This window comes from Corythoichthys intestinalis, chromosome 5, assembly GCF_030265065.1.
Source record: "Corythoichthys intestinalis isolate RoL2023-P3 chromosome 5, ASM3026506v1, whole genome shotgun sequence".
Taxonomy (NCBI): domain Eukaryota; kingdom Metazoa; phylum Chordata; class Actinopteri; order Syngnathiformes; family Syngnathidae; genus Corythoichthys; species Corythoichthys intestinalis.
This window is the reverse complement of record NC_080399.1, coordinates 6957865-6971530: the sequence shown is the minus strand read 5'-3', so window position 1 is coordinate 6971530 and position 13666 is coordinate 6957865. Positions and strand designations below refer to the sequence as shown.

At 38.3% G+C, this 13666-nt stretch overlaps 1 protein-coding gene across 1 annotated transcript in view; it reads left to right on the top strand.

Moving 5' to 3' along the window:
- LOC130916483 (endosome/lysosome-associated apoptosis and autophagy regulator family member 2-like) overlaps positions 1-13666 on the top strand; it is a 58843-nt gene that overhangs the window by 5293 nt on the left and 39884 nt on the right. Inside the window, exon 2 of the mRNA XM_057837248.1 lies at positions 11576-11696. Coding sequence (XP_057693231.1) covers positions 11576-11696 — 121 coding nt within the window. The remainder of the gene's footprint in view (positions 1-11575; positions 11697-13666) is intronic.

Here is a 13666-nt window from a genome sequence, read left to right as displayed (position 1 = left end):
TACTTGTTGCCTGCTTTTGTGGGATTGTAATAAAAAAATCTCATTTATTCTGCATTTGCTAATCAATAAACATCGTCTCTTGAGCAAAAGTGTGCTGGTTGCTGACTCACCGCGAACCCGGAAATTTCGCAAAACATAAGCATACATTAATGCTCATGACAGTGTCATGTCATAAATATGATTGTCTAATGACAGTCATATGGCACCACTGTCAAATAAAGTGTTACCAAATATTATAACTAGCAATTAATGAAACAACTGGAACAGTAACTGAAGAAATAATTAGCACAGAACAAGAATTTTGATATTTACATCTGTAGTGCTGCAATGCATGCTAGGAGGCATGCTGGATGACAACAGGGTTGCCAGCAGAGGTTGACTGTCTCCCCAAAGGGAGCAGTGATGGCCAAATCAAGTTTCTTGAAGTAAGGAAGCTTTGCAGCCAAATGGTTCAAAGCTTCATGGTGGTTCATTTGGCGTTATGACAGTCGTATGATGCCACTGTCAAATCGTGTTACCAGTTAATATCTTTTGGTATAAATATCCCATAATACAGTGAGGACAGCTGCGGCTTATAGCCCAGTGCGGCTTATCTATGAACAAATGTCGTTTTCGTGCCAAATTTTGTGGGGGGCGGCTTATAGTCAGGGGCGCCTAATAGTTCGAAAATTGCGGTAGTCAGTCTTCGAAAATAGGGCTTACGTTTCTTTACCTTCGCCGAACCACTTAGACTTACTCACTGAACCCTTGGGGTTCGATTGAACCCAGTTTAACAGCTACTGGTCTAGATGTTTTGTAGGGGTCAATCGATCAATCAAGTATTTTGGTCCAAGGCCATTAAGTGTTTTGTCAAAAAGCAGCAGTATTTTGTATATCTTTTGACTTGGAGGAAGCCAGTGTAACGATATCATAACCGGTGTAATATGGTCCAGTTTCCTTGTCATCCTGGAATTATTCAAACACAAGTTCTTTTGAGCATTCATCAACTTTGGTTGCCACAGTCCCAGATATTTGGAAACTTTGTTAATCAATTCATATGAATGAGAAGGATTTGCAAATCATCGTATTGTTTTTATTTAAGTTTGAGTCCAATTGTCCCAACTTCATTGGGTTTGGTGTTAGAACCGCCCCTGTGCGGTACTTTAGACACCCGTGCCACAGTGACTCATGAGTGCTTCCTTACTCTAATATGTTGAACTTGGGCGACTGTGTGCTTATCAGTTTCCTGCATGGACTGTTTTTTTTCCCGTCCAACTGCTCTGGATCAGCTCAACACCTCCTCTAAAGCTCACACTAGTGTTATACATGTCCTTAAGATAAAGAAGCTGCATTCCTGAAAGCATTTACTGACTGTTTTGGGGATTGCGGCATTAATATTAATGAAAATTGCAAAGTCATGTGCTCATTGTGTAACACTGGAAACTGGAACTTCTGACTGTTTTCGTGTATGGTATGTATCGAACATTGCTAACCGTCAACACAATGTGGCAAACCTTATTAATTCCTCATGCAGTGATTTGCTTTCAGTTTGACCGCGAAAACTTCGTTTAGCCCTAGTAACGAGAGACTTTCTTAAAGTGATCCTCTAACTTAAATATATGTAGGCGCTAATAAACCAAAATCGTTCTCTTGTACTAAAATATGTTGTTAGAAACACATAAAATGTTAAATCAATGGCAATATTTTATAATATTTAGTCCATATTTTGACCGTTAGTTGGCGCCATGGTTTGCGGGCTCGCAGTGGCGACTTAATTGGGATCTTTGCAAATGTGTAGCGTATTCAACAATTGCTTATTGCTGCCTAAACTCGCGAAGTAAAATGCCATGTTGCTTTAGCCTCTAAAGGTCTATGCTGAGTCATCACACAGTAAATGCAACTTGTAAAGTTGCGTTAGCATAGCGTTCGCATAAGTATTAGCATTTAGCGTGGTAATTGTCGTCTTAAACTCATAGAAAACTTTTTACATGCAGTTCGTGGCGTCCAAGTGAGTTTATTTTAATGGAAAATAAAGTACTGATTTTCCTGCTGAATGTGTATTATTATCACAAAGATGGTGATTTCCATGTCCATATTACAATGATGTGCTCATCTGTCAATGTTCGCTCGAAATTGTTGGTAACCTTTTATTTTAAAGCAACACTAGTTAACTTTTAAATCTTATATAAAATATTTTCATAACAGTTGTGATGATATGTCGACTGAAAACTAGTTGAATGACAACTCTTTTATATCTTGAGAGGGTCTGCATCGCTTACAAAAAAGTACAAATGTGCTGACTGCTTTACGGGATACGTTACGTAAAGACAGAAGTTGATGCTAACGTTTTTGCGCGAATTCTGCAAAGATGGCAGAGTAACAGAGACAAAAAGTTTTGTTTGAGGAGGAAAAAATTTAAGGCTACCAGGATAAAAGGATACCCATGAATAAACATTGGCCCAGCTTCCACTCGGTGGGTGAAGCCCTACCCCGCCAACCGAACTGGTCTGTGCTGACGAGTTCCAGTGAAGTTGATGGGGTTAGCCACACTAAGCCACACAGTTGCTAACCATCATATGCTATTGTTTAGCTACAATTGGATTCATTACCTTATTACTTTCCATCCTTCACACACCCGCTGGAAACAAAAATGTTGTTTTATCCATCTGCAGGCGACCATCATAATTTTACGACACTATTCGGGTGTGCGCTGGTCCTCATGGGAAACGCAAACGTCTTCCTTAAGGCAAAACACTACCGCTTTTGTCCACCGGCGTCACTAAAATTGACCAAAACTGTAAAGTAACCGAATGTTTCTTTAATCGCGGACCACAGATGAAAACATTTTGAGTAATTGTCGACTAAAAGTAGATGAAATTTGTCTGAATTTTCATTGACTAAAACTAGATGAAGACCAACACATTTTGAAATGACTAAAATATGACTAAATTTAGAAGGCCTGCTAAAAACAACACTGCTCCAAGTCAAAATGAATTTGACGTCTAGTGCTGTCAAAGGGACTGAAACCAGAATGTTCAGAGCCAGTCTGGTTTTGAAGGGTACCTACAGGTCACTTCCTATTCATTTTAGGACATTTACACGTCACTTCCTGCTGATTTTGAGTCACTGCCTACTCATTTGACAAAATTCCTGGGTCACCTCTTGTTCAATAACCCCAAAACAACAGAAAGTGACCCAGAAATGCCCTAAAAAACAACAGAAAGTGACTGAAAATCAACAAGACATGACATAAAATGCCTCGAAAGGAACTCATCGGCTGCCATTGACGGCCATGGACGTCCGATCCGTTTGACCTTGAAATGGATTGATCAGCTACTCGTGGTAAACTCATTTCAATTCACAGCAGAAGGATGAAAATAGCTTGTTTTCCTGTTTGATTAGTTGTATTGTAGAATATCGTAAAATGATTTCGTGACCCATGACCCGTGATTATTGTTGGCATATCATGACATAATCGTTGTCGGACACCGTGTATCGCAAATCGTATCATATCGTGAGGTACACAGAGGTTCCCTTCCAGTACACATTCATACAAAATGTTTTCTGTTTTCACATTTTAACTCATAATATTCTTGGAATAACGTGTATTTTTAAGTGTTTAGAAACTTAAAATATTACACAAATAAAATTACTGTAATTTTCGGACTATAAGCCGCTAATTTTTTCCTTCATTTTGAATCCTGTGGCTTATAGTCCAGTGCGGCTTATTTGTTCATTTATTTGGGTTAATGGACAACACACGCCTCCTAGTATGCATTGCAGCACTACAGATGTAAGTAACAATCAAATATCATGTTCTGTGCTAATCATTAATTCATTTACTGTTCCAGTTGTTTCATTAATTGCTTGTTATGGTATTTGTTTATGGTATACTTTATTTGACAGTGGCGTCGTAAGACTGTCATAAGACCGTCATAATTATGACATGACACTACAGTATCATGGGCATTACTGAATGCTTAAAGCGTAAATGTGAAGTAAGGTTGGCCAACCATGTTTTTGAATAATATCAATGGCTAAACAGTTATAAGCATATTTTCATTATTTTTTTTAACGCAACCCTTCCAGATTCTTTGTTTAACCCATAGCAACAACCTTGACAACGAAAATGCTTTTCTTCGGCAATCTTCGGAAATGACGTCACACCTAGAAGTGCGAGGGAAGTCCGCCATAGAACAGTATTGTTTGTTGCATTGTTTCTCGGTAAGAAGCCCCAGCGGTGTGTGGCGATGTTTTGTTTTCACTCTAACGAAAAGTTGTTTGAGTGGCCAAAGGATAGCAGGGCACGTAAATGGACATCTTTTGTTCTCACGAAGCGAATGAATTTCACGCCATCATCGAGTAGTGTTCTCTGCTGGAAACACTTCGAAGATGCCTGCTTCCTTAACCGGTCTGCTTATGATCAAGGATTTGCCAAAAAGTAAGTGTGATTTTTGGATAGATGACTGATGAACGGGAAAGGAGTGTGGATGTGCATATAAGCGGGTCGGCGTCGCGGTAATTCACGGTCACGTTGCCGTAAGAGACACACACCGCCGGTGAGTTTGTGCACATTTATTTGTATTTGTATTATGTATTTCCATCTTCATGCTTCAAGCATTGCATTGCATTTGTACAGTTCGGTGTTTCTTTCACGGTGATCGCTTGATAGCCTTCTAGTTTGTGTTTTACGAGAGCCGCTGACAGGTGACAACTAGCGTGTTGGCATTGAGTCAGTCTCGCAGCGAATCAGCCAGCAGCTCAAGTCACGCAGTGAGTCATGGGAAATGTAGTCTCGGGACAACACTGAAGTGGTGCTTTGTAATCTGCTCGCTTGTGTGAAAAAATTACATTTCCTCACGCCATTAGACGCCACTTCCTGCTGAGAGCCCCGAGCTATGTTTGTACTGTTAGCTCCATGTGTTAATAAAGAAACAAAGTTGTCAGCATGTCGTGTGTTCGCTACCTTTGTCAACAAAAAGCTCATAACAAGACACTATGCACGATGCGTTTAAGAGACGCTGGGACTGGAAGTAGTAGTAGCTGGTAGTACGAGGCGAGGCGGAGATGAGCGAGAAGCAAAACTTTGCGGTCGAATGTGAAGGCAGTCCGCTATTATTTTGTTTTCTTATTGTTGCCACAATAAAGTGGAGAAACTCATCAACGACTCATCTCCTTCTTTCCCCCCAACGCTTTTATATTATTATTTTATATGCACGAGAGCTGCCGGATCTGCCAAAATGAACATGAAGTCTGGTTATTATTTTTTTAAACAATGTCATCAGACAGACAAAAACATAAAATTATGTGCAAACGCCTGCATCTTCAAATCATGAAAATAAGGGTGCGACGTATCACTTCGGGTTCGTCCCCTTTCAGGCTCGAACTTTGGAAACGTGATTATTTTGTCAAATATACAACATATAAATTATTTTTTCATGCTTTATTTGTTGGACAATGTTTAATAACTTTAATTGTGACCCTATTTGGCGCGTTATGAAATTACTTCACATTTCTGCTTTAAGACAAATTATGTTACCAACTCCTTTTATGTCCAGCTCGGATATTTTACATCCATTCAAAAGTGAGATCGTTTGCCAGATAAGCCAAAATGACATCTGTCATAAGCATTCCCTAATGCTCTTGACAGTGTCATGTCATAATTATCATTGTCTAATGACAGTCTTATGGCGCCACTGTCAAATAAAGCGTTACCATATACCGTAACTAGCAATTAATTAAACAACAGGAACAGTAACTGAATAAACGATTAGCATAGAACATGAATTTTGATTGTTATTAACATCTGTTGCGTTGCAATGCATTCTAGGAGGCTTGTTGGACAACAGCAGTGTTGAAAGCAGTTGGCAGAAGAGGTTGAGTGTCTCCCCCAAGGGAGCAGTGATGGCCAAATGAAGCTTCTTGAAGCAATGATGCTTAGAAGCCAATTGGTTCAAAGCTTCATGGTGGTTCATTTGGTTTTCTGACCGTCGTATGATGCCGCTGTCTAATTAAGTGTTATTTTTTGGTGTAAATATCCCATAATATAGTGAGGATAGCTGCGGCTTATCTATGAACAAATGTCGTATTCATGTCAAATTGGATGGGTGGTGCCTTATAGACCCTACTCACGTGACATCACAGCCACGCCCCCGCGCCATGTTGTCGGTCTACTCGTCATGTTAATGCATTAGCACTTCATAAATTCCTCCTATTATGGTGTGTTTTTCTGCTCGTTAACATTAATAATCAAAATGGTGAAGTCGGGTGTGGCGGTCGGTTGCAAAAACAGAGAAGATAGACGGAGAGACTTGAAGTGTTACCGTATTCCGAGAGACCCGGAGAGGAGAGCGAGATGGACTGCTGCAATTCGATGAGAAAACTGGGCACCAAACGATCACTACAGATTATGTAGTAGTCATTTTATATCTGGTAAGATGCATTTAATATATATTTAGAGGGTTTTGGGCTGACAACCACAATTAAGATCATTGCTAGGCTAATCGCCGACAACATACACTCAGATGTTGTGAATGAACTACCTGAAAATATATAATTATAAGGGGATAATAAGACAGTTGTCATACAATTAATTTACAATCTCACTATTGAGGTCAAAAGCCAAAAAATAAATTCAACTAGGGACAATCTGGAGTAGTGCTATCACACTTCGTATTTATTACATATTATATATGTATGTAGTGAGAGTGCTATCGCTAAACCATATAAACATTAAAAGCCCTAGCTCCGCTGACAAATGACATGAAATACATTAGACTTGACAGTGGATGTTAGCAAGAACAAAAGATTTTGAATTGAAAATTTCGTAACTCACCTTTCCAAGCACAAGATAGATTCCTGCCGAATTTTCATGGACGAGGACCTGTTTCACCCAACCAGCAACAAAGTATTTATAAGCCTCCAAGCTCTTAAAGTTTTTCAAACTTTTGTGAGAACAGGCTGATTTTGCGTGGACAAGATAGTTGTAAATATCAGGGTAACAGATGTCAGGCAAAGACGGCGAAGACAGCGGGTCGAAAAACATTGATTTAGGCATCAAATATGGATCTGGCGAATGGATAGACTGAAGCTTTTCCACATAACGCCTTTTATGCAACGCATCCAATGAGTTTACAGCGTCAGATAACACCGGGGCTTCCATGAATTGCTCTATAACTTGCACGACTAATTGAAAACAATGAGAATAGGTCTAAAAAATACGGACAATATAGCGGCCGGATACAGCGACACGTCATTTTGTGACGTAGGTGAGTAGGGTCTGTAGTCAGGTGTGAGTTATAGTGCGAAAATTACGGTAGATGTTTTCAAGAATGAAAGCCTATATTTTTCCAATTAGTCACTCCAAATTTTTTCTAGACTTAAGTCATATTTTGTAATTGAAAAAAACTGTTTCTTTTCCATATTTTCAGAGACAGACATCATAACAGACATATCATTCTTTACTTCAAAATCATCTTTTGTCTATTTTTCTTTTGCATTTCAATTCAGCTTCAATTTTCCTTCATAAAAACAAAAACATCAACGATAATGCAGAAAAGGCAACTATTGAACCCAGCTGTGGTCATGGTTATTATGCAGAATGTTGTGCATCCAGTCAAACCGAAAAGGAGTGGTAATGACTTGTCGCGCGGGTTTATGTCAGTGAAAGCAATGTGGAAATAGCTTTGTAAGTGCGGTGGCTTCATCTTTTGTTGTTGTTAGCAAACCAAACAACCTCTCTCATAAAAGGGGGAGGGGCAGGAAGCTTGCTGGCCAATTAAATACACCCACACATGGCATTTTATACATTTTTGACTGGGAGAGGCTGGCAGCGAATAGTTGCTGCCAACCCTCCCAGTGAAAAGGGATTGGACTTCTATTGCCATCAGTGGCCTATCGTGAGTTCAAATGCAACGATAAACATGTAACTGAAGAAAGGAAACCATAAAATACTTTTCATCTCAAGTAGAACCGCAAAGTTTAATTGATTAGCTCATTTTTTGTTGTTGTTGGTGTATCACTATGAAGGACCAAATAGGAAAGAATGAAATGTATAAAATAAATACAAATAAATACGAGGGTTGTTCCGATCATGTTTTTTTGCTCCCGATCCGATCCCGATCGTTTTAGTTTGAGTATCTGCCGATCCCGATATTTCCCGATCCGATTGCTTTTTTTTTTTTTTTTTTTGCTCCCGATTCAATTCCAATCATTCCCGATAATTTTTCCCAATCATATACATTTTGGCAATGCATTAAGAAAAAAATGAATAAAACTCGGACAAATATATATATACATTCAACATACAGTACATAAGTACTGTATTTGTTTATCATGACAATAAATCCTCAAGATGGCATTTACATTATTAACATTCTTTCTGTGAGAGGGATCCACGGATAGAAAGACTTGTAATTCTTAAAGGATAAATGTGACTTTGTATATTGTGACTAAATATTGCCATCTAGTGTATTTGTTGAGCTTTCAGTAAATTATACTGTAGCCATTTAACTGTTCTGCCCAAATGCATGATGGGAAGTGCAACCATGACTGTGCGTAGTGGTACCAATTGATATATCTTCTCTGCGTTGGGTAATAACATAGGGTGTTAAGAAAAAGATCAATTACTACCTTTCTTCCCCACATTGCTTCCCACGATATTTTCTAATCGTAGTGAGAGGGATTGTAAGGCTTTAGCCAATTAAAAGAAATGCCTCAAAGACTGCCAAAATTCACTTTACTCATTATACACTGACTTTTAGGTCTATATATAGGTAAAACGGCGGCATTATAATTTGAATGGGACAATGTGTGAGTACGTCGTACTGGCATGCGTTAATTGCTTTAAATATATTAACGTGATTAATTAAAAAAAAAAAAAAAAAAACGCCGTTAACGCGATAAATTTGATAGCCCTACTTTAAGCCAAAACTAAAGACTCTGGATGAGTGTAAGGCATTTTGTCTGTAACGTTAAATACAAATAGAAGACGATTTAATTTAAAAATACATATATATTAAAAGGCATGTCCGATATTTTTTTGCCGATTCGGATACTTTGAAAATGACGTGATCGGGACATCTTTAATAAATACCATATTTTTTCGTACTATAAGTCGCACCCGAGTATAAGTCGCACCAGCCAAAAATACACAACGAAGAGAGAGGAAAAGTACTGGATTTTAAATTGAATTTTGCGGATGTCATATAATTTATTCAGAGACCAAGAACAAACATGCCAGTTGTAATAAAACAGAGAACAAAGTGCTAAATAGATATTTGTTCACATATCATAGTCACATTTTTTAAAATTAGTATATTTTTCTATGAGTATATATAAAACTAAAAAAACAGTTTAAAAATGCCTTGTTGCACATCTTTTTTATTCCTAAATCATCAAAGAATTACTGTAATTTTCGGACTATACGACGCAACATTTTTCCACTCATTTTGAATTCTGTGCCTTATAGTCCAGTGCAGCTTATTTGTTGATTTATTTGGATTAATAGGTAATGCTCTATTGTAGAGAGGTGTTATAAGACAGTCATAATAATGACATTATCATGGGCATCACTAATGCTTATGACAGATGTCATGAAGTGTCATCCGGCAAAATATGCCACTAACTCCATTTATGGCCAGCTCGGATCTTTTACATCCAGTCAAAAATGACATAATTTGCTGGATGACACAAAAAAAAATCTGTTATAAGCATTCATTATTGCTTATGACATTATCATGTCATAATTATGATTGTCTTATGACAGTCTGGCGCCACTGTCAAATAAAATGTTACCAAACAGCATAACTAGCAATTAATGAAACAACTGGAACAGTAACTGAAGAAATAATTAGCACAGAACATTCGTTTTGATTTTTATTTACATCTGTAGCGCTGCAATGCATGCTAGGAGGCATGTTGGACAAAAGTGTTGACAGCAGTTGGCAGGAGAGGTTGACCCCCCCCCAAGGAAGTAGTAATGGCAGAATGAAGCTTCTTGAAGCAATGAAGCTTTGCAATTAATTGGTTCAAAGCTTCATGGTAGTTCATTTGGTCTTATGGCAGTCGTATGATGTAGGGCTGCAGCTATCGAATATTTTAGTAATCGGGTAATCGACTGAAAATTCTATCATTAATCGAGTAATCGGACAAAACATTTTTTTTTTTAGGTAAAGAGCAATTATAAATATATATGAGGAAAAACAGACATTTAATCAAATATTGAACCATTTTCTGTCAGTCAATGTCTTTATTTTCGATGTACATTGTTGAAAACAGCCAACAATTGCATCTCAGATGTGACTAGAAAAAAAATTCACTGCTTTCACTCAAAAAACTTCTAGATCTTATTTAAAGAAAAAAAAAATTCTTACCTAAAAATGTAATTATGCTTGATAACACACATCACTTGAAAGCTATGTGTTTTTCCCCACGTGTTTCAATATAATTTCCATTTGTGTCAAGCTATTTTTAAGTTCTAGTTAAGTTTTAAGTTAATCTAAACTACTACTACTACTACTAAAGTACGGATAGGATTTTGAGTTTTTGCAGTGTTCAAAATAAATGTAAAATACCTGCTGTATTGGAGCACATTAGGGACCAGTGCTACTTGGTGTTTTATTCAGCAATGACTACTGAGCCAAAACTGACCGTTAGCTTTATTATGTTTTAATTTTACACCCTCATCACTCTACAGCGCTGTGTTTTTACAGATTATATAAAACCTGTATGTAAGACACGTTAGCCACGCATTGACAGTGGTCATAATCAATAGAAACCTAGCCCTCCGAAGAGCTAACGCTACGTGACCGAGTGACAGTAACGTTGTATTTATTAGCGATGAGAAGTGTACTGCTTAAAGATGGCGGCTGTTTACTAACGCTGCCCAGACGCGGCCCAGTCTGTCATTTCGCATCTAGTCCTAAATGCATGCGATATCTATGAGACGCATCGGACACTACCTGTTACCAAACTAGCATCATGCGGGCGTAGTTTTTAGCAACGTCGGCGTAGTTTGTAGCGGCTGTCAGCTGCAGTAAGTTTATTTTTTGTTGTTGTATTGCTTCTTTCCTCTACGCACGTGACGTCACCGCTTTGTCTCGCATTAAAAGTAGTGCGGGCAAAACGTGATGCTTAGAGCTGGTAAAATGAAACGATTCCTCGAGGTGAAAAAAATGACTCGGATCAGTTTTTAAACTCGAGTTACTCGAGTTGTTTGAGTATTCGTTTCAGCTCTAGTATGATGCCACTGTCAAATGAAGTGTTAGCGGCTAATATTGTTTGGGTGTAAATATCCCACAATACAGTGGTGAGAGCTGCGGCTTATAGTTCAGTGCTGCTTATCTATGAACAATTGTCGTTTTCGTGTCAAGTTTGGTGAGTGGTGGCTTATAGTACGGTGCGCCTTATTGTGCGAAAATTACGGTAATCAATTTGCTTTCATGGAAGACTACAGAATTTCAACCGTATTTACTGTTAAGAGGCTTAAAGAAAAGGATTTGGACATTTTTTAGTACACAATGTCTCGAAATTGATAACTCGATTATCATATTTTGAGTTTGGGTTAACTTGTGGTCTTTGTTTTGGAACTTGGCAGGAGGACTACTACTTTGAATACACCGAATGTCACAGCTCGGGCTCACGGTGGCGGGCGGCGATCCCGCACAAACCTGGAGACTGTGTAGGCCTTCCTGAGCCGGTGCGCGGCACGCCTTGCAGTAAGTCCCTTGAGTTTTTTGTTTTGCATTTGGCTGTGTGACACCCGAGTGCGCACGAATGCATCGACACCTCCTTATCAGCAGTTCAGAATTTTCCAAAACAAAGCCATAGGCCAATGAACGCAGGAACTAAAAAAAGAAGCTGATATCATAGAAAGGAGGGTTGAGTCCAGTTTATTAATGCTTTGGTTGCCATTGACGATAGACGTCCAATACGTTTTGAGTGGAGGAGCAAGCAGCAGTCACTCGCAATGTCTATCGCCGCCATTGGCAGTACCGTAATTTCCCGAATATAAAGCGCTCCCAACCCCCCAAAAATCAACTTGTAAAATCATGGTGCGCATTATAAATGAGTACATGGATGGAGACAGAAATACTGCATATATATAAATCGTTTTTTTTTTTTTTATAATTGACACAGCCACGTTGTGTTGAAGAAACGTATGCGGCGAACCGTTGCCGACCATTACGGTACGTGACGTGATTTTGTTTCAGTAATTCTTCACTCTAATCCAGGGGTCCCCAACCTATTCCACAAAGGCCCACTGTGGGTGCAGGATTTCATTCCTACCAAACACCATGACAACACTTTTTCCCCAATCTGGTGTTTTACAAGTGCAATCAGTTGATTGCAGTCAGGTGTGGCTTGTTTTAGCAGAAGCCTCATTGGTTCAACTGTCTCTGCTGGATCGGCTGGAACAAAAACCAGGACCCACAGTGGGCCTTGAGGACTGGGTTGGAGACCCCTGCTCTAATCGGCCGTCTGTGTTAAATTCTGCTTTTTCCCCACTCTTCATAAAGCACAGAATTTAGTTTCTTGAACTCATTTGAGTCAACGTTTATTGCAGCTCCTCAACTTGGACCATAACAAACGTAACAACACACTTCCCGTGTGTGTCCGTCAACTATATCTGTCCGTCGGGAAACTCAAACCCAAATAACAATAGTTCCTATTGTTACTGTCGTGGTTGACAGCGATGAGCTCTCACGGATTTCCAACTTAAACGTTCTCACTTTCATTTTACCGTATCAATCCATGGAAGAAACATTTATCCATCATGATGAAACGAGCAAGTTATACAGCAGCCTTTAAAAGAAAAGTCACATCTGTTTTGTTTTCTCCTAGATTCTGGTAAGTTGGAGAAGTTGTCAAATCATATTATTACCGTAAATATTGTTAGTTTATGGTAATGTTTTGAACTACCAATGTGCTATGCTTGTGCTGTGTTTCACCAGTCAGTGAAATGACATTTCTGGATCTGTACACGAGCTCTGTTTTCTTGTATTTTTCTATTTATTGTTGCTAAAATTAGGGTGCGCGTTATACACGGGTGCGCCTTATATTCGGGAAATTACGGTAATTGGAAACCGCTATTTGAGTGAAGTATAAAACAAAGGTTTCACAACTGACACAGTAAAATAATGTCTTTAACACAGAGGTGAAAGTGGCTAGAATTTCTTGCCGGAACTCACCGAAGGTCGCCATAGAACCAGAAATTTTATTTATTTATTTTTCATCCAAAATTGTATTTTTTTCAATGATTTGCAAAGTAAAAGTTAACAAAAACAGCAATAACCCCAACCTCCATCTCCTAATTTTTATTTTCCCTCATTTCCCCACATACTAAATGCCAAATTTCAATTTTAACTACTTAAGAACATACGATATATATTAAAATTGAAGTTAAACATTTACTTTTTTTTCTTCTTTTTTTTTTTTAATAATAAAGATATAAGTAACGTAAATTCAGGCAAATAAGTACAAATGACTTCTATTATACAGAGTGAAAATGAATATATTTTGAAGATAGCGCAAACATTTTTTTTTTAAATCATAAGGAAATGAATAAGTAGCATAATATAAATGAACAAATATAAGTCCAAAGTGCACATTGATAGCTAAGATCTTCCGAACCTCCCCATTAAAAGCAAATAAAACTATGATAAATAAGCAGCTCAGCTTTTTAAAA